Raw genomic sequence first — 20,782 nt, forward strand, 5'->3', positions numbered from 1 at the left:
CACAAACAAGCTACATAATGATGGCAATGTTCTAAGTAAATACCAATGCAAATAACATACTACTTTGCCAAATGAATAACATTACAAGTTTATAAGAAGATTAATAAAGAACTAAAATTAAAAGTTTGTAACAAAAATTTAGTCGACCAAACTGATAACATTCAACAATTTGAACAATCTTTATTCTCTTTACTTTACTTGTATAATCTTAAATAAGACTACATAAGTAATTTTATATATGTATTTCATCATTTATATAATCTATATGTATTTACAGAATATCACATATTGATTTTTCTCTTGGGCTCCTTTTGGTTGTTGTTTCACAAAGTAAAAATCATCACAATTATTCAATTTGACAACTAAAAAGAATCATGTTAGAAATATAGGAAGGGGAAATTATAAAAAAGAATAAAAAAATGTTGCATCATGGTAAAAACCACGGCCCTAGAAGCAAAATTTCAGCACACTTTCGATGCAAAATTTCATCCATATATATAAAGATATGATATTCCTATTACCAGGATTGTCTATATAAGTTACATTTGTACTCATGTAATATGATTTTTCTCATTTGAATAAAATCCACTTTTCTCCCCTCTGAATCATGAATTCTAACACGTCCTTATCATTCTGACCAGGACAGACAGGTCCTTGGGCTGTTTTTTCAGCGAAAGGTATTAATGAAATTTTTTAAGCAAAATGGTATGTGAATTGATGTTCAAATGGAGTCCTTTGGACAAAATCTAAGAAGATAGTGATTTTTTTCTCTAATCCACAACTTATTTTTTTAATCACAGTACCAAACTCACAACTCCTACTTCAACGAAGCCCAAATAAGCAACGATGTGCAAAACAATAGTAATATTTTCTCAATTAAATATGTGTTGGAGGTATAATTATAAAATTAGATTAAATACTTTGTTGTTGTTGTTATAAAAAGAAAAAAGGGCAAAAAATGCATGAATTTATGAAACCGTAAGTTATATATAGGACCAGGTCAAAGCTATTAGTGGAAGGGTGAATGAGGATGGCAGTGCGGTCTGTCAACGTCACCCAACTGCGATCCACTCACTTATAGAATAGATTAATAGAATGAGCCAAACAACAACGATGACGCGTTCAAACTTTTATTTAAATTAAATCAGCAAAATGAATATTATTAAAGGAAAACGCGTTCAAACTATTATTATATCCAGTAGTAATAGTAATACCCATTCTATTCTGGTCCCTCCACAAGCTCCCATACTTTTCCTTACTCCACCAGTGCTATTATTTAATTTAATTACATAGGTCTTAGAGTTGAAGAAGTTTAACGGGTAACAATATAAAATCACCATTTATTTTCTACTTTCAATTTTTACAATATTAACTAACTATAACTATTCTTTCCCTTAAATAGTTTCAAATAAAAAGGAAATGAACTAGTAACCAGTAAAGCTTTCATAGAATGAAATACAATAGCAGTTACTTGCAAAGAAGGAAAGGAAAGTTAAGTGACTTGTTTTTAACAAAATTTACCTTTTAATTTATTTAATCAATTTTTTTAACTAGACTATAATTTATTTAATTAAATTAGATATGCTTGGTAAATATTTTTTTCCCTAACTTATAATGTTTTTTAAATGTTATTTGAGGTTGTGTTTGAACCCAGTTCTTTTACCATCAATATTTTAAGATGTATTTTCATTTATCATTTATTTTTATGTTATATTATTTATTTTAACAAAATATAGTTTTTAAAATCACATTATTTATTTTTATCACAACAGTATTTGATAAAATATTTAACTTTTACGCAAAAAGCAAATGCTTAAAATTAATTAAGAAAACAAAATTATAATTATCTAAAAATATACTTTTGTCTACTAAATAAAAATTTATGTAAATATATTATTTGATGTCAGATAACTTTATTATCATATATAGTCATTGCACAAGATCCTTTAATTAATATAAATATTCAATGATAAGTGAATAGTCGTGAGATGGACAACAGAATTCATGATCATGAACATACTCTTTAATTCATTAACATTCTTGGAATAATATAATTGGCTAGATTATAAAGATTCCTTTTTGTTTTTTGTTTAAAGAGATGATAAAAGATTCTGCATGTGCAAATATTGAAAAGAGTGTATGAGATAAATGTGTTTGAAAATGATTGCCCGCCGCGCCTAAAATCACAACACTATTTGCATCTTCTTCTTCTTCAAACCTTGTGCTTCTAACGGGCCGAAATGGATGTATTCATATTCATGATTTTGAGCAAAAAACCAAAACCAAAAAGACAATAAAACAAAGAAGAAGAAATACCATAGAATTGTCTCTAATAAAAGGTAGTAGTATTTCTTCTGTTTTGCTAAAAGAAAGAACAAAAAGGAAGTTACAGAGCCAGTAAGTAAGTAAGTAAGTAAGGAGTGAAGAACTCCACGTGAGGTCCACCCGAATGCATTTGAGTGGCATTTGCATTTGCATTTGCATTTAGGAAGAAGATAGACAGTGACATTAAGCAAACGCTGCCCGTGGGGCCCCAAGCTTTAGCATTGAATAATTGACTTTGACCAAAGAGAAGAGAGAAGAAAGAAGGAGGAAGAAAAGTCACAGTTTCCTCCCTTCTTCCTTTCCAATAGTAATAGCTGTTGCTAACAATAAAAAGGGTCACCCACACAACCACTTTCTCCCTCATCATCGCTCGCTCAATCGAGGTCTTCTCGATTTCCTTCTCTACAACACAACACAACACAACACAACACAACGCTCTCTTCTCTTCTCTTGCAACCAAATTACAACTTGTTCCACTCTCTACTACTCTATAAGGTAAGCCTTTCTTTTCCTTCTTTCACTCACTCATACATAAAAACTTTTCATCTTCGCTTCTTTTCGGTGGCTCTTCTTCTGGGTAGATCCAAGTTTCAAACTTTCTTTGGTTTTGGATTTTGGCCCCGACCCACCCTTTCTTCCTTTTAGTTACTTTCTTTATTTCTCTCTTGTTAAGGTCAGTTGTTGTCTTGGATAGGATTAGTTATGGATCGATCTAACCTTTCTTGGTAAAATTGGTATAACACGTTTTATGGTGGGCCGTTGCTTAGCTTGGTACCTTTAAGGATTTGGAAGAAAAAAAATGAACTAGGGTTGTTAGGAAAACTCTGTTTGTTTCTAAATTGGAGGTTTAATCGTTTTTCTTATTCTGTGTGAATAATGATAAATTATAAATTGAAAGTCTTATTAAGATTATGTTGTCTTTATTCTCTGTAGGATTTGATTTGGGACATGTGCAGTGATTCAAAAAGTAAACTACTTTCTTCCCCAACCCTCGTCATGGAGGATGGTCTCTACAACAACTCGGTTTTGCTTGAATTGTCTGCATCTGATGATTTTGAAGCTTTCAAAAGAGAGGTGGATGAAAAGGGCTTAGATGTGAACGAGGCAGGCTTATGGTATGGTAGAAGAATTGGGTCAAAGAAGATGGGATCTGAAACCAGGACCCCTCTCATGATTGCTTCTTTGTTTGGAAGCGCTAAGGTGCTCAATTGTATTCTTCTTGAGAAGAAAGGAGGAGGTGTTGATGTGAACAGGGTCTGTGGTTCTGATAGGGCCACAGCTCTACATTGTGCGGTTGCCGGGGGCTCTGAATCCTCACTTGAGATTGTCAAGCTCTTGCTTGATGCTGGGGCTGATGCCGAGTGCCTTGATGCCAGTGGCAACAAGCCGGTCAATCTGATTGCTCCTGCCTTTGATTCTTTGTCAAAATCGCGAAGGAAGGCCATGGAGATGTTCCTCAGGGGTGGTGGGGAAAGAGACGATGAACTCATGAGCCAGGAGATTCAAGAGAGAAAAGAAGCAATTAGTGATAATAAGAAAGAATACCCTGTTGATATATCACTGCCAGACATAAACAACGGTGTATATGGAACAGATGATTTTAGGATGTACAACTTCAAGGTGAAGCCTTGCTCAAGGGCTTACTCCCATGACTGGACCGAGTGTCCATTCGTTCACCCAGGGGAGAACGCTAGGAGGAGAGACCCACGGAAATACCCTTACAGCTGTGTTCCTTGCCCAGAGTTCCGCAAAGGGACCTGCCAGAAGGGTGATTCCTGTGAGTATGCTCATGGTGTTTTTGAGTCCTGGCTGCATCCTGCCCAATACCGGACAAGGCTTTGCAAGGATGAGACTGGCTGCGCTAGAAAAGTCTGCTTCTTTGCCCACAAACCTGAAGAGCTACGCCCTGTCTATGCTTCCACTGGCTCGGCTATGCCATCACCAAAATCATATTCAGCTAGTGGACTTGACATGACTGCCATGAGTCCATTGGCTCTAAGTTCCACATCTTTGCCTATGCCCACCGTTTCAACCCCACCCATGTCTCCCTTGACAGCTTCATCTCCCAAGAGTGGAAGCTTGTGGCAGAACAAAATTAACCTTACTCCTCCATCGTTGCAGCTTCCTGGTAGCCGACTGAAGGCTGCTCTGAGTGCCAGGGATCTGGAGATGGAGATGGAACTGCTCGGTCTAGAAAGCCCTGCCCGCCACCACCACCACCAACAACAACAACAACAACAACTGATTGAAGAGATTGCTAGGATCTCTTCCCCTTCTTTCCGGAGCAAGGAATTCAATAGGATTGGTGATTTGAATCCTACTAACCTTGATGACCTGTTATTAGCATCTGCCGACCCTTCTGTATTATCTCAACTACAAAGTGGGCTTCAGATGCGGCAAAGCATGAACAACCACCTCCGTGCGAGTTATCCATCCAACGTCCCTTCCTCTCCTGTGAGGAAGCCCTCATCTTTTGGGTTTGACTCATCAGCTGCTGTGGCAACTGCAATGATGAATTCCAGGTCCGCCGCGTTTGCAAAGCGAAGCCAAAGTTTCATCGATCGTGGAGCTGCTGCAACCCACCACCATCTTGGGGGGATGTCTTCCCCTTCCAACCCTTCCTGCAGGGTGTCCTCTACCCTTTCAGGTTGGAGTTCCCCTACCGGGAAACTGGATTGGGGCGTAAATGGAGATGAGCTGAACAAGCTGAGGAAATCTGCTTCCTTTGGTTTCAGAAACAGTGGGGTAACTGCATCATCATCATCATCCCCCATAGCACAGCCAGAATTTGGCACCGAGCAGGATGTCTCGTGGGTTCATTCATTGGTTAAAGATGTTCCCTCCGAGAGGTCTGAGAAGCAACAATATGATCATCTCAGCAAAGAGATGCTTCTTTCACCATGGGTAGAAGCAACAATATGATCTTCTTCAGTAAAGAGATGCTGCTTTCACCATGGGTGGAGCAGCTGTATATAGAGCAGAAGCAAATGGTAGCATGAGCAGCAAGGGCTGCTGCCATGACAATGCTTCTTGGTTATTCTGACATAGTTTGTTTATTTATTTATTTAATTATTTTATTCATTTTGAACTGCTTCTACTATCCACAACATTACACAATATTATAGTTAGGGATAGGATGAGATATGATATTGCAAAGAACAAAGTTCAGGTTAATCCAGAGATTTGAACGGAGAGTTCCAACTTCTAGGTCAGGGAAGACTTGGAGAAACGTTGAACGAAGAAGGATGCTGAATTTTATTTTATTTTATTGTATAATAGTATAATTTATTCCCCCCTTTTCTCTACGGGTGGATGGATGTATTTTCTCTAGCAAGTGGACCTCAAAGTATTTGCCATTGATTAAGCAGCACAATTCTTTTTTATATAAAAATTATTATGCCATTTTATCAATGCTTATCCTTTTTTACAAGTTCTTTCAAGGGAATTTCTTCTGTGACTGCTTATTGCTTATTCTTTCCGATTTAAGAATACTTTATTCCTTGAGGTTTAGCCGCCGCTTATTCATCTCGGCTTTTTATATTAAAGTTATAAACACAGTCATACGTGTAAGAAAAAGAAAAAATTGCTGTTATACTGCTTTTGTTGTCCTTGTACGTGTGACATTTTTTTTCCTCTTCATGTTCTTGAGGGTTTCTTTAAGAGGAGTTTTAACACATTTGTCTTTCACTTTCTCCCCCTTAAATACAAAGAGACTTCAGCCTTTTTATGGGCCCAGTAATAACCTGTTTTCCCCCCAACTAGAACACAATAAATAAACTTAGCTACTTGGATAAGTTAATGACCATTTCAACAACAAAAAAGACTAGTTAATGACCCTTTGAAAATTCAGTCAAACATGATGGCTCTTGTTTTTCCTGTCAGGAGTTAAAGGAAAAACTAGAAGTAAACCGACAAAATATGAGCTGACTTGTATTGTTCCTATTTTAAAAAAATAATACTGAGTGAAGAAACTCCAGAAGATTACTTTATATAAAGAACTTTGAATGTTTTTTTTTTTCCGAAGGGAAAAACTCATAGAAAGCCTCACAAGAAAAGAGAATGAAAAAGGATTGAAACACATTGTAAAAGATCAACCCTATGGGTTACATGTATTCCATAGGTGTTAAAAATTGCAATTATCAGTACAGATAAGATATTTACAGGTTTTATAAAAGTCATCGATGACGGCTCAATAAAGAAAAAGGAAAGAGGGTTGGAAAAAATAAATGGTGTGAAATAAGTCTGCTTTAGATTTATTATGTATAAAAATCACTCCCATTAAATATACAAGACTTTATTTATGTCTGCCATTATTATAGATATAGATTACAACTTTGAAATGAAGGCAATGTCGGGAAACATTGTCATCCAGATTATAGGGTTATGTGGCGGACAGACGATTCAATGGTCCCTATAGATATTAGGTAGTCGAGTCCTTCAGAGAATGAGTTGGTTTGGGAGTTCAGCAACCCACGTGCTCAAGGATAATGTTTAAGGCACATTAGTAAAATAGGCAAAAAAAAAAAACAATAAAAAAATGTATCAAGAACATTTTATATAAATTTGATATGAAATAAACTCTGACATGATCGGCATAAAGTATACGTTATGTATAGTCGTTAAATTTTATGCAAATTTGTGCTGCAAGATGTTAATATAATAAAAATCAAGAGATAAATAATTGAATATGCTCCTATCGTCACAATTTGTGAGTTATCTTCTATCTAAACTGAACTTATTTCAGGAAGTATAATGCCAAATGAACGAAAATTGTATAAATACAAATATACCGCACTATTAAATTTTAACTTCTATAAACAAATGTGAAGTTAACTTACATAAATCTAGAGATATGTTATGGTGAATTTCTTGTTGATAAATATTTGTGTTTTAATTTAAAATTTATAAATATATATTAATTCTATTTTATAAAATAAAATATTTATTTTAGATTTTTTAAGATTTTGTTTTAATGAGTCAAACTAGTTTGTTAGATTTGTTTTGACAACTGTAGGTTGGTTTTCCAACGGTCATATTTCTAACGGTCATATTTTGTTGTTGCAAAATGCCTATATATATCTCTTTCCTCTTTTCTAGAGATGATAGACTGAGAGCTCTGGTTTCTTTCTGCCAACAATTTATCTCTTTCTTTTCCTATACAAAACTTAATTTTTGTGAGAGCAAGAGCATTGGTGTTCATAAGGTTCGGGGATCCTTTCGCTGCACACGATCGGAACCAACGGGTTGTCGTATCTTGGGAGAGGAGCGCAATCAGAATTTCTTACCCGTGCAGTGGGGGCGTTTTCTCTCTAAGGATAGCGTTTACGCGCTTCAACCCAGGCTATATCTTTCTTCCCTTAATTTTTCTTTCTTGTGCTTATTGTATGTTATAATGAATTATTCGTGCGTTGTCAATTAAATTTAATTTGCTACTGCTATTTCGTTATTTAATTCAAGACTGTGCATCTTCTTCATATTTATTTTCCTTCATTTTGGTTTTATTTTTCCAACATTTCTGTGTTGTTTCTCTAGCACAAAACTTTTTAAAACAAAATCATAGCATATTAGATCTGCCCATGGCATCAGTTAAGTTCTTAAAAATTGTATCTTCGTAATTCTCTCTCAAATGAAACATGGCCATATTTCATCAATAAATAACTGTTAACATTTTGTTTTGAGAAAAAATATTGATATTTCACATTCTATTCATTTTTTATTTAAAGAATTCTCGATTTACCTTCACATGCTTTATGCAGCAGCAGCAGCATGCAACTTGTTGAGGCTTATTATTATTATTATTATTATATACAAAATTATGCGCTGTACACAATAATTAAATTACACTAATATCTGTGTCACAAAAATAAAATAATGGGAGAAAAAACACTGCAAGAAGCCTGAACAAACTAGACCTGTCTTTCAATTCATTTTGCTTTGGAGATAGACTTGTTGTAGCATCTACTGAAGCTGCAAGAACTTCATCATGGAATCCTACAAGAATTAATTTGGAAGCTGATGTTGGAAACCAAAGTTCTAACTATATATTAATGAGACAATAGATATAATTTTCTCAAACATTTTTAATTTGTAGAGAGGCTGATCACATTCAGCAACGGCCAGGTGTAGGTTGTCCCAGGCTCTCTTTTATAGCAGCCCTCAAATTTAATTTCATTTAATTTGTCATAAGAAGCTTTGCTATATATGCTGAAACATTTTATTCTATATATACTTTGAATATGAACAATAGTGCTCTAAATGGTGGGTGGGGTTAAGAATTGAAGACTAATTGCTCAATATACATTTATGGCCAGAAAAGGGAGGAATGATGAAGTCACCAGAACTCATTTTCACAGTTCAACAGTGATATGCAAGCAGTTTCATTCCCGTTGACCTATAAAACAAGATAGCATGAGTTTGATTACAAAACCAAAAGAACCTTGAACTTACTTGAATTGTAGGAACACTAGGAATTATGCATGAAACATGTTTTCTTGCACTTTCTGAGCCAAATCCTTTGAAGAATCCAAAACACATAAAAGCAGAACTATTGATGTTAATTGTGGATTATCATGAACTGACTCTCACAAAATCTTAAGCTGCTAGATGAAAACTCACCCAAATGGTCTAACACACCCTCACACAAAAACCATTATTTGAAGCATGGATATGCACTAGCTCCCCTACGTGGTGCGGGAACTCAATTTTTCTGACTAATTACATTCCCTTCCCCTTAAAATGATCAAATTACACTGTCCTTCCCTCTATTTTTAAAAATTACACTCCCCTCCCTTTTGATAAAAGTATACTACACTTCATTTTGATGTTAACAAAACCTCTTAGTGATAGTGATCGGTGAATAACTATGATGAGCTTTTCAGGGACATTTTTCCTCTCTAAATTTCAGTCTCACTGAATTAATTTTAAACATCAATTGATTTTTATAACTATAGTATAGACTTTAGGAATTTAGAAGATGAAATGAAATTTTAAACACCGCTACTGTTGGTTTTGGAACTTAATCCAGAATCTTAATTTCATCTTTTAGAGTCCCAAAGTCAATAATAAGGATTCAAAAGTAGTTGAAGATGTTGAGAGTCACAGAGTAAAAAAAAACACCCATAAGAAGCTCATTCACATTAAAATAGATTAAAGTGTGTCATATATTAATTTATTAAAGGCAAGGTAGTGCAATATTATATTCATCTCCTAGACCTAGTGACGGGCATAATTTACCTTTTTTATTTAAATTATTTAGAATTAGAATAATGAGAGCATCAAGGATCGAACTTCTAGAGGATTTGACACTCTATATGAATGGATTTTCCCTAAAATTAAAGCTGTAAGGTGAAAGTTCATAAACAGCTTTATATCTAACATGAATTATTCAGTGTAATCAGTTATATCATGTTATATTTCAGGAGTTGTTCTAGTAACTGGTACAAGGAATGAAAGGTAGGTAGTTATTCTGGAAGATTGGTGATTCTAGCATGAAAATAACAGTAACAAAATCTTATCCCACTAGGTAGGTGAAAAGGAGGAAACAGAATAAACTGGAAATTTTTTTTTTTTTTTTTGACACAGGAAATTTTTGTTGTTAATTGTTTCCAAACGAGAGTTTAGTTTACTATATATATATCTCCTATAAATAATGTGCATTGAAATTGCATTTGATTTTACGCTGGGTATCTATTGCAACAAAGTGTGCATCCCTTTGTCATAACATAGACTAGCCCCATTCCAGGATTGTCAGAAATATCAGATACAGATTCCAGTCTGTCTGATTCATAGAAACAACTGCCGATCGAACAAGTGTTAGATTCAGTTTTCGTAACTGTGACATATTTGAATATATTGTAGGTGTCAAAGGTTAAGGATATTTTCATCAAATAATTATGAGGGGAGGGGATGCCAATCGCAAAGCTCTTGAGGTAAAAAGACTGCGACACATTTGAATTTTTGTTTCATGAATACTGATAGGAGAAAATCAATAAAAAAAGAAAGATCTTCATAAAATAAAATTAATTTATGCATAAATTAAAAAATATTCTTTTTTTTGGAAAGAAGTTAATTCTTTTAGAAGAAAACTAATATAAAAATTTTGCAAATTAGTTTAGAAAAAAGTTTATTTCATTTTTCTTTCTTATTGTCTTTTCCTAACAAAAAAAAAAGTGCATAGAAATCTTTTTCTATACAAACCCAAAGTTACCATATAGTAATGTTATAATGTAGCTCGGATATATAACTCTTATTAACGGATGGAGTAAAAAAGAATTGAAGACCGCAATGAAATAAGTTGATAGAAATTTCTTCAAATAAACTCTCGAACATGATGACACCTTTTTCTTATCATTTTAACATTAGCTTACGTAATGTACGAATTTGATGCTAACGCACTTGCTATACTAGAGAAGCAGAAGCTGGACGAATTTTGAGCAAACAGTGTCAAGTTAGGTTTTACAGAGGAAACAACTTAAGTGGTTATTTAATTGCAGCGTAGCTATTCCACTGAGCACATGTAGTTGACACTATTAATTAGATTTGAATTATCTACATTTCAATCGCGTTAACAGGTTGAATTCGTACCAAGTTTGATAAGCTATGGGCTGACATCAGAATAAATGGATATTCAAGTCAAGGACCCAATGAATGCTCTTGAAGTATACTTCCAACCAAAATTAGAAAGATAATTTTCTAATTAAAAACGGTAAATCTGTAAACGTAATCAGAAGCATTCCAGAATAGCAGAGTTTAGCTTTCAAACAAAAATCGCTGCCACCCGATACTAACAGTGTTTAGGATAGTAAGTGCACGGGTCAAGCTAAATCAATCATCATTCAATAGGCCGTCCAAGTTCAACAAACCACCAAGAAAGAACATGGTAGAATTAAGATGCCATATTGGAACTCAGAAGCAAGTAAACAACCCATGTCCTTGGACAATTTGATGTCACCCTTAATTAAGTTCATCAAAAAGAAATGTTGACAAACGATACAAGGAGCCTAAAAGTTAAAATGGCAAAGGGTGCACATCTTATCTACAGATGCTAGAAAATCGTGATATCCTAATTTCTTATCAAGATGTAGGATAAGGTCCCTTGCTGCGCTTCTTCAAAGACTCGGAGAAAAAGGAGAAGGCATCTTTTAGTTCGTCTGGAAGAGAGAGTTGAAGGGGGAGTACCAAGGGAGGACATGCATTGTGTTGCACAGTTTTTTTCCAGGACATGGGAACTGCAAGTGCTGGTTGCTGCTTGTTTAGCCCTTCCATGATAAAAGAAAATGCCCCAAAAGTGAGACAGCTCTGCAGAAGAGCTTGTGGTGCACCTGTAAAACCCTAGAATATAAGTCCTAATAACAAAACAAGTACACAGAATGAAATTTACATGTGTATTTAGCTGAACAATGAATTGTTGAATTTTAACAATAGCAATGATTGGAAGCCATTCTGAGTCAGCAAAATTTCCCCCCTCCTCCATTTAAGGTGATGGTTTGGGAATGGAGACAGAGGATTCCAGAGTAATACATCTCAAGAAACAAATTACCACACTGATTATGGACAAAATTATCTTTGCATTTTAGATCATATGACTATGCTTTTAAAGAGAGATCAAGAATGCCAATAGGGCCTATTCAGAATAGTCAGATTGGCAAGTCCTTTATCCTAATTCTTTCTTATAGATTTCAAAAAGAGGGCAAACCCATCAATTTGAATAAATAAATAAGAGATACCTGGAAAACTTAGAGCAAGACCAGTGCAACATCCAGCAACACCCGCATTAATGACTGCAAATGCAAAAGAATTCACATTACCAGAGGAAGATCACTTAAAAGCAAAAGTGACAAATTTTACAACTAAATATTCATACCATCATCTTTTCCTCTAAGCCTTTTCAAGATGCAAACAACCAAACTATGAACTCCAGACAAAACTGCAAATGTCTAATGACATAAAGAACAACACAATTACTTACAATCTAAATTAAAGCAAAAAAATAATGTAAAACAAGCAGGGGAAAAAAAGGCAGCGAGATTCTCAATGTACCTTTGCATAAGACCCTGCTTCTACAAAGGATCCTTTAAAACCTTTCTTCTTAAACAATCCAGCACCTGAAACACACCATAATATTCATCCTTAAGCAAAATCAAAAAAATACAAGTGACAAATGACAATTAAGCCATCAAAAGTCAAATTTCTCAGAGGTTTTTTTCACTAAAAAAAGTCCTCGTGCCAGCTTATTTTTCACTCAAATACACACTGCACATAACTAACCTACATTATTAACGAGAAAACGAAACTAAATAATTGAATTTAACCTAACACCAGACACGTGCTCATGTAAACCGAGTCAAACACATTCACTTCTCAGTTACACTAACCTAAGCAGCAATCGTGTTGTCACTACAAATCACCGCTAAAAAGGATCAACCGATAATTCAAAAACCAATCCATACAACGAAGAACAATTCAAGCACTGTATCCACAACACACTATCGACAGAAACAGTGAATCTTCGATTAAAAGTTGAGCGAAGAAATTAGGCTAAACAAACGGTAATTAGTCTATGAAACGACGGCGTAATGTGATAATACAGAGAGAAGAGAAGAGAGAACCGTATCCAAAGACGGAGCCCATGAGAGCGCCGCCGGCGGAGTCGGTGGCGAAGCGAAGGAGGCAAACGGCGGGAGCGGCGGGGACGAGGGCGTTGGGAGGACTGGAATTGGGAGCAGTGTCGGAATCTTGAGGCTGAGTGGTAGCGTCAGAATCCGGCGTCGCCATAGATGAAGAAGATGTTGAACCTCTCCTTCTGTGTCTTCTTCCTCTTTGCTTTTCTTCTCTTCTTGATTCTTTTGGGTGGGAGTGAGTGATGTTATCCCTTCGCAACATCCTCCACCACGTCGTCGTTTTACCCCTTCCACCGTTTTCATTCTTCTTTAAGTTTTAACCATAAACTAATACTATTTTGAGTTTAAAATATTCCAAAATTAAGTTATTTTCACTTAGAAAAAGTTATTTTAACCAAATATTTTTTTTATTATGATATTGATATGAAATAATTCAATCAAAGAGTAATAATGACAAATATTTATCGGATTGTAAGCGTATATAATTTCTGATATTTTCCTTTCTCCTCCACACACATACACAAAATATATACTACCACTTTTATGGGGGCTTCTCTTTAATTTCGTATTTTGTAGAAACAAATAACATAAGAAAAGAAATAACAAGAAAACACACTAAGAATTTATTAGAGGAATATATCACTCAATATTTTTAATTTTTTTTTTCTCTTGATGCATACAAAGTGTTTTGAGAGTTTTGTATCTTTACAAGAATTTATAAAAAAAAATTTATAAGAAAGAATAATTTGCGTAGATAGTTTTTTTTGTTTCTTCAAAGCTTTTTTTATGTGTTGTCTCACAACCGTTGGATTTTTTCACTCTAATCTTTGTCTGAAGTCTTAATCCGTTAGAGCATTTGATGTCTGCATTAAATGCACGTCTATTTTTCATACAAAAGTGTTCAACATAAAAATTTACGCAAATTCTTAGTTTGCTTTCTTGTTATTTTTTATAAACAAGATCAACATGATTGTGGACTTTATTTATTTTTCATTAAACTTTGACAAATCTTAGGAAGATATTTTTTTTCAGACATAAATGTATTTTGAATTAAGATATTTTTAAATATATTGAAAATATCAATTCAAATTGTTGAAAGGATATTTGTCAAACCCTATGTCTAGAATTGAAAGCTTGACATAATCACACTATCGTTAACTAATTATTTAAAAATATTTAGATATTAAATGCATAATTTATATTGAATAAGTCTCTTTGTTGATCATAGAAGACAGAAATGATTTATATAACTAATGTGTGTTTAACCGAGATTTTGTTATGAAAAGCTTTTTTTTCGTGTTTCAAAAGCTTTTATTTTCACATTTTATCTTTAACAATTAGTTATTTAAAATATAAAACTAATTAGCACGAAAAAAAACTCCATTCCCTTGCCTAAAATATACTCATTGTCAATATAACAAAAAACATTAAATACTATTTTTTATCCTTAACTTCATAGCCTTCACAATATTTAAAAGTTTACCATATTTGTGAGTTGTCTTGTTTTTTGGGTACAGATTTATCCTACTATCCGTTCTAAACAATATTTGCTCATAAAAAATTCTGTAGCTTCTTCTGCATTTACCAGAAAAATTCAAGCGGTAAAGAACAAATAATTCGATGTTATTACAAACAGAATAGACTTGGAACTCCACACAGCTTAAAAAATAGAATGAATTTTAAAACAATACAAAGAATAATATAAATGGGTGTATGAATAGATTACTTATTGATCCAAGAAGGATCTGATGCTAGGCAAACTGTTGGAAGTTTGATTGTTAAACTCATCAATTGTTAATCAATCCAACAAATGTCGAATTAATAATGCTGTTGATAGATTGCTCCAAACTCTACTCTCCATGCCTGATCATCACGGGAAGTTGCATCCTTGTGAACAACATCAGAATCCTCTCTAATTAGTGGCTGCAGTGCAGACTCTGGTAATTTGCTCTCTGCAAGGTACTGCTTCATGGTAATAATCTCCATCTTGTGTTTTCTTTTCAGCTTATCCATTTGCTTTTTTAGCTTTTCATTATCTTGTTGCACTTTTGTGAAATTCTCCTGTATAAGAAATATAAAAATCAAGAGAAAAATTAGAATTGTCCGAAATTCTCCTATCTATTGATATTAGTTAGGGTTGCGTTAATAAGATAATGCATTTGAAAAAATTGATGGGATTTTTACCTCTGTAACAGACACTGCATGCTCAGCTTCTCTTAGTCTGACAAGTAGTTCTCCAGCAGCATGAACAGCTTCTGCAGTTTCTCTAAGTTGAATCTTGAGATTCATGTTCTCCTTTTTCAAGAATTTTGCTTCCCTTTCTCTCTCCACCCTCAATGCAGAAAGCTCAGCAGCAAGAGATTTGGCAAAGCGAGCATGACCCCGTTTTCCAGCCTTTGCCGCTGCTTTCTTCACCTCTGCTACGCCTTCCATTATAGCATTGTGCTTTGCAACCAAATCATTATATTTTTCTTGGAGGTCGGCATAGTGTTCCACCATTCTACCATGTCCAAGAATCGCTCTTTTTAGTGCATCGTCTAACTCTTCAGTGCACTTCTTCTCTAAACTCAGCTCCATCTCTACCCTCTCTGCCCTCTGGCGGATGGACTCAAGATCAACTCTTAGTTCATCAGTAAGACAAATCCATTCACTTTCCATTTCTGTCCATCTCTCCCTCTCTTTCTCTAGCTCATCTCCACCATTATCAAGAGAAAATACACCACTTTTTCGGAGTTGAATGGATCTTGACATTAATGATAAGGATGATCTTAGTTTGTCGGTGGACTTTTTAACTGGTGCATCACTACATAATTGCAGCCTGCTTCTTAGATTCTGGATCTCCTTAAGAAGTTCTTCCTTCTCAGCTGCATTGAAAGAGCTGTCTCTTTGAGTTACTTCTTCCTGGACTTCTTTAATTTCACAATTTTCCTCTATAATATCTGGTAAATGCCTGTCTAAGGAAGTTCCCCTTGGAAGCTGCAAACAATATAAAAGGTACGTTGTTAAAAGGGCCAGTTTGAAACATTCAAATGGATAGGACTTTATATTGTAAATTACAAAACCAACAGTTGACCTTGTCTTCATCTTTCAATGAGTTATACTCTTCTTCATGCCTAGTCTGTTTATTGCTTTCTGGATCATACACAATGATGGAAGATTTTACTTCCATTTCTCCTTTCAATTTCTCCACCTGGACAAACCAAACTAAATTGTCAGTAATGTAAAATTCACACCACAGACATAATTCATGAGGGACATGACTCTTTATACCAATTGATTTAGTTCTTCAATTCTAGCAGCTTGCTCCTTGCAAACATTCTCAAGTTCCTTTTCTCTCGTGATTGCTTTTTCCATTATACTCTGTAAATCCTTTAAGCAAAAAAAAGAAAAAGATAAATGAGTTTTACAAGAAAACTAAACACAGAACTTTCTGGAAATCGTCTACAAGACATACTTTTGGAACCTTATCTGTTAGTCCATCTGGATTTTCTGCTTCAGCTGTTTCAACCCTAGACTTTATGCTATCTTGAACCTCTGTAGAATCCTGATCGTATATTCTTTTGAGGCAAGATTCACAAAGCAAGCTAGCAGTTCTTTCGTCGACAGAATATTTCTTCTTTTGCATTATTTGATCACAAGAATCATCCTTATCTTCTGGACAAGGTGTCAAGGTTAAGCACTCAAAAGAGAAGGAAGCTGAAGATTTGTTTAATGCTGAGTTGCGCTGGTGATAATCAATTATCTGCAATCCCCTCTGAAGGCTTGCTGCCAAGGATTGGGTAGGACCTTGAAAAACCTTGCTTGACCGTAGTGACGATCGCATCTGCTCACCCTCTTTAAATGATTGCTTTAATATATCATTACTGGAACTCATATTCTCCTCTGCCATATTGTTCCAACTTCCAAGACAACTTTGTGAATAAGCCACACTTTTCCTATGGACATTCTTGATTTTTGGAGACTCAGACAACTGTGGTTCTCCAAGTATTGGAGACCGACTACATGAGCTAACTGAAATGCTATCTCTGAATGTAGATTTAATTGTCCTTGAGGCATTAGCCGTGCATGCAAAGTCATCTGCTGATGTATACAATGTGGTAGTTGATCCCTCACTTTCCTCGAGACATAGCTTACTCATTGCTTCTCTATAACATACTTCCTCTTTTTCAATTTCATCACCACTGGTCATATCTGTGTCACAATTTTCAGCAACAGAATAATACTGGACACAATCTTCACTGACAGATATGTTTTTAGGGTTCTCTTCACATGAATGGTACAATTCATCAATCTGCTGGCGTAATTGCCTTATGTCTTCCTCATCCACATTTACCTCTTCATCAGCGTCATTATCAATGCAAGGTAGGAGCAGAGAGCGGTTTAAGCTGACTCGCAACTGATTAAGGCTGTCACGTACATTACGTACCTGGAGGTATCCATTTTTACTCCCATCTGAGCTATGAACCTCAGCCTTTGCTCTAATAAGTTCTTCCTGCACCAAAGCAAACACACATAATTCTTTGATGCCAGATCTGTATCAACCATTTATTAAAAACTATGTCACTAAAGTCCTGAAGATAAATAATACCTTCAGTTGCCGGATTTTATCACTTAAATCATTAACATCATCCTCCTTTATTTCATTGATAACAGGTTCATTTTTAATGGTTCTTACTCGCTGTCCAAACCTGAGAGTGCGCAGCGTTTCACCATTATTCCTACAATCAACAAATACAATCTTTACCACTAGAAACAAAATATAAGATGTCAGACACACAAATGAATAAGTAATGCTCCTTGGTCCAGGTAAATACTTGTTATCTGGGGAGATGGAACAGATTAATGAGAGTTTGGCATTTCCACCAAGTGATTCTTGTAGTAAACATGTTAAACAGGAATTCCTGTTTGAAATTTCTTCTGCTTTTCCTGAGTGAGTTTCTTTAGTCAGGGCATCTACTAAGTGCCTACACAGCAGTGAAATAAAATGGTGGTCACAAAGAAGTAAAATAAGGACAAGATAACTTCACCCATTAAATAAATAAATAAGACCAAGATATTGCTTTCAACCAACACTAGATGCGGCACAGAAGAGACAATACGGGAGCAATAAACAGTTAAAATCGCAAATAACAAATAAAAAATATTAAATAGCATGAGGCAGGAATGAAAATCAAGAGAAGCCACGTATGTGTTGCAAGGACAATTTTAATATATATATATATTGGGATAACTAAAAAACTACAAACTTTAGACATTGGTATTTAGTCGTGACATGACATCTTACCCAAGCTGAGATAAGGATTTCTTTACATTCTTGTTTTCCTTTAGACATTGCTTGCCTGCATCCTCAACTTTGTTCCTGTCCTGTCCAGCAAGATCAATAAGGCTAATTCTGCTAGATTTTGAACTACTGAAACCATTTGATGATATTCCCTGCAGCACCAGTCAAAGAAAACCAGAGGTAGCAATTAACTAAGAGAAAATTAACAATATAAATCTGTCTCAAACTTAAATAAGAAAAAAGAAGGGTGTTTGTCTTCCGTAGCTAGTTGCATTAAGTACAATTATAGCGGCAATACCTTGCACCAAGATTCAATCACAAAAGTGAAAATTATATGTGATCTAGAGCTCTTAGAATTTAAGCTTGTTGCTCCAACTTTTCTGCTTGAAAGGCCCTACAGCATATAAAGACCTAATTAGCTAAGCTGATAAAGTATAAATAGCATGTAGACATCTAATATTCAACATATATTTTTTTAATGCTTCCGTAGTCCCTACCTTAACCAAAATTTGTGTTACATCATCATAGCTAGTGACATATTCCTCAGTCAGATTCTCTATATACAATGCATTTTTGGAATCATCTTTCATCTGTAATAATTTGGACCAGCCATAATAAGCATGCAGCAATGGAAAACTAGTGTATTAGTCAATAATGTTTTTATGATAAATTGTAGCACAAACGGATGGCATATGCATGCCTCAAGGTTCCGCTGGGTTGGATCAAGTAAATCCCCAATTTGTTCGTTGTATATCTGTTTCAAACAACAGAAGAAAATGAAACAAGATCATTATCATGTAAGCAAGGAAGCCAAAATGGGAAGTTTTATAAAAAAATTACCTCAAGAAAAGAACATCGACATTGATAGTTGAATTGTTTCCCCTCAGATACATGCTGCTCCTAATATAGTAATATAGTAATTGAAAACAATAAAAAAAGAGTCAAAAGTCAAAAACATTATAGAAAATAGATATAGTGGTTAAAGCAGGAAGTAAAACATACCTTCTCAAGCTCAGAAAACAACATTTGGAAGATCCGAGGAACAATTCCCTTGTGACTGTGGGGCGAGGGCTCCTCAAACATGGCACTTGGGGGACCCCACATTGTATAAGTCTTTCCACTTCCAGACTAGCCAAGAATTAAAAGAAAATTAAAAAAATATCATTTAATAGTCAATCTAGAATGCCATAATTTTTTTCACTAAAAGGTTAAAATAATGTAGCACACATCAATTAGTACCTGGCCATATGACAGAATTGAAGTGTTGTAACCAGCTAAAGCACTTTTAACCAAGGGGACACCCACTGACTGAAAAATATCTTCCTGAAAAAAACAGCAGCTTATATAAATCGCACTTATCTTTTCTTACGAGTATGAAGCAGCAACTTAGAAGCAAAGGAAATGAACTACCAGTTGTTTCATTCACAAAAGCAAGTCATATAAATAGTAAGTACTTACCTTGATCCTATCATGGATAATTATTGAAAGATAAAAGATACTGGTTGTTCATTCATAAAAACAAGTCATATAAATAGTAAGTACTTAACTTAATCCTATCACTGAAAATTAGTGACAGATGAAAAAATTACACAAATAGCACAACGAAGTGAAGTTTTTACCTGATTGGTGTTCGAATCGAAAACTGAATCAAATGTAAATTGCCTATCCCCAACACACAAGGTGTTAGAAGAAACCTTCTTAACGGTTCGATCTCCATCTATTCCATTGTTATTGGTAGGTCTGATTCGCACTACAACCTGTTTCAAAACAATATTATTATAATTTATAATAAGCGAAAAAAAAGCAGAAATTTTTGCACATACCCATCTTCAGGTTCACAGATTACAAATTCAATGTTAAAAAAAATAAGCCAAAAAGAGAAAAAAAAATTGGCTCTTACCTTGACTGATGGGTCGGATTCAAGAGGGGATTTCGATTGTTTGAGGTGGTTCTGAGAAATTGAGGTTTTTGAGTGTGATTGTTTGGTTGTGGAAGGCAACAACGATTGTTCATGGTTGATCAGGATGTTGGGATCGGTGGGAGGAGTGTTCTCTGCATCTGAATTTCGGATGTTAGGGTTTGAAGTGGGTTTTTGTTTGGAAGAGAGTGATCTGGGAAGAAATTTTTTGAGGGATGGGGATGAAATGGTGCCAGAGAAACGAGTCTCTGCGTTACTGCTTTGCCTCATGGTTATGGTTTCGCAGAGCAAGCAAATAATCTAGCAATGAAGCTATACAGAGAGAGAGAGTTAGAGAGGGAGAGAGAGAGAGAGATAGAGAAGTTTTGGATTCAAACGTTGGTAGAGTGAAGACAGAGAAGAGAAGCAAGTTTTTGAATTGAGGAGGTTTAGATAACCGTTGGAAAAAGGATAGTAGCGAATGAAATGACCAAATTGTCCTTTCTTCTTTCCTAAAGACAAATAATTTAAATTGAGCTTTTGTTGTGACTATGATTTTTATATTCCTATGTTTTTTATCTTCTTTTTTCCCTCTCTTTGGATATTATAAGGATAAAACATCTCAATTATACAATTTAGCTGCAATTGAAAGAACTCTGC

General features: G+C 34.9%; 3 protein-coding genes across 4 annotated transcripts; 1 reads left to right on the forward strand and 2 right to left on the reverse strand.

The window, feature by feature from the left end:
- The first annotated feature begins 2,583 nt into the window (after positions 1–2,583).
- On the forward strand, positions 2,584–5,736 carry LOC100812481 (zinc finger CCCH domain-containing protein 29). Its single transcript, XM_003519562.5, has 2 exons — positions 2,584–2,820; positions 3,259–5,736. The coding sequence occupies exon 2, from the start codon at positions 3,274–3,276 to the stop codon at positions 5,245–5,247; it is 1,974 nt and encodes a 657-aa protein (XP_003519610.1). The 5' UTR covers positions 2,584–2,820; positions 3,259–3,273; the 3' UTR covers positions 5,248–5,736.
- A 5,402-nt stretch (positions 5,737–11,138) lies between these two features.
- Positions 11,139–13,242, reverse strand: LOC100813557 (chloroplastic import inner membrane translocase subunit TIM22-2). Its single transcript, XM_003519564.4, has 5 exons — positions 12,933–13,242; positions 12,364–12,428; positions 12,188–12,260; positions 12,051–12,104; positions 11,139–11,645 (listed from the first exon to the last, which is right to left on the reverse strand). Exons 1-5 carry the CDS (start codon positions 13,204–13,206, stop codon positions 11,398–11,400), a joined length of 714 nt encoding a protein of 237 aa, XP_003519612.1. The 5' UTR covers positions 13,207–13,242; the 3' UTR covers positions 11,139–11,397.
- Positions 13,243–14,499: 1,257 nt separating this feature from the next.
- On the reverse strand, positions 14,500–20,529 carry LOC100806960 (kinesin-like protein KIN-12F). Of its 2 annotated transcripts, none has more exons than XM_006575637.4 (16): positions 20,126–20,529; positions 19,845–19,982; positions 19,465–19,548; positions 19,228–19,353; positions 19,066–19,125; positions 18,926–18,979; positions 18,723–18,815; positions 18,524–18,619; positions 18,229–18,377; positions 17,759–17,908; positions 17,533–17,662; positions 16,408–17,436; positions 16,215–16,313; positions 16,018–16,134; positions 15,129–15,920; positions 14,500–15,005 (listed from the first exon to the last, which is right to left on the reverse strand). In XM_006575637.4, the coding sequence occupies exons 1-16, from the start codon at positions 20,411–20,413 to the stop codon at positions 14,763–14,765; spliced, it is 3,648 nt and encodes a 1,215-aa protein (XP_006575700.1). In that variant the 5' UTR covers positions 20,414–20,529; the 3' UTR covers positions 14,500–14,762. The 2 variants fall into 2 exon arrangements, with proteins under 2 accessions (XP_006575700.1, XP_006575699.1); XM_006575636.4 differs by having other exon boundaries at positions 16,399–17,436.
- Positions 20,530–20,782: the final 253 nt, after the last annotated feature.

The sequence above is a fragment of the Glycine max genome, chromosome 2 (assembly GCF_000004515.6).
Source record: "Glycine max cultivar Williams 82 chromosome 2, Glycine_max_v4.0, whole genome shotgun sequence".
Lineage (NCBI taxonomy): Eukaryota > Viridiplantae > Streptophyta > Magnoliopsida > Fabales > Fabaceae > Glycine > Glycine max.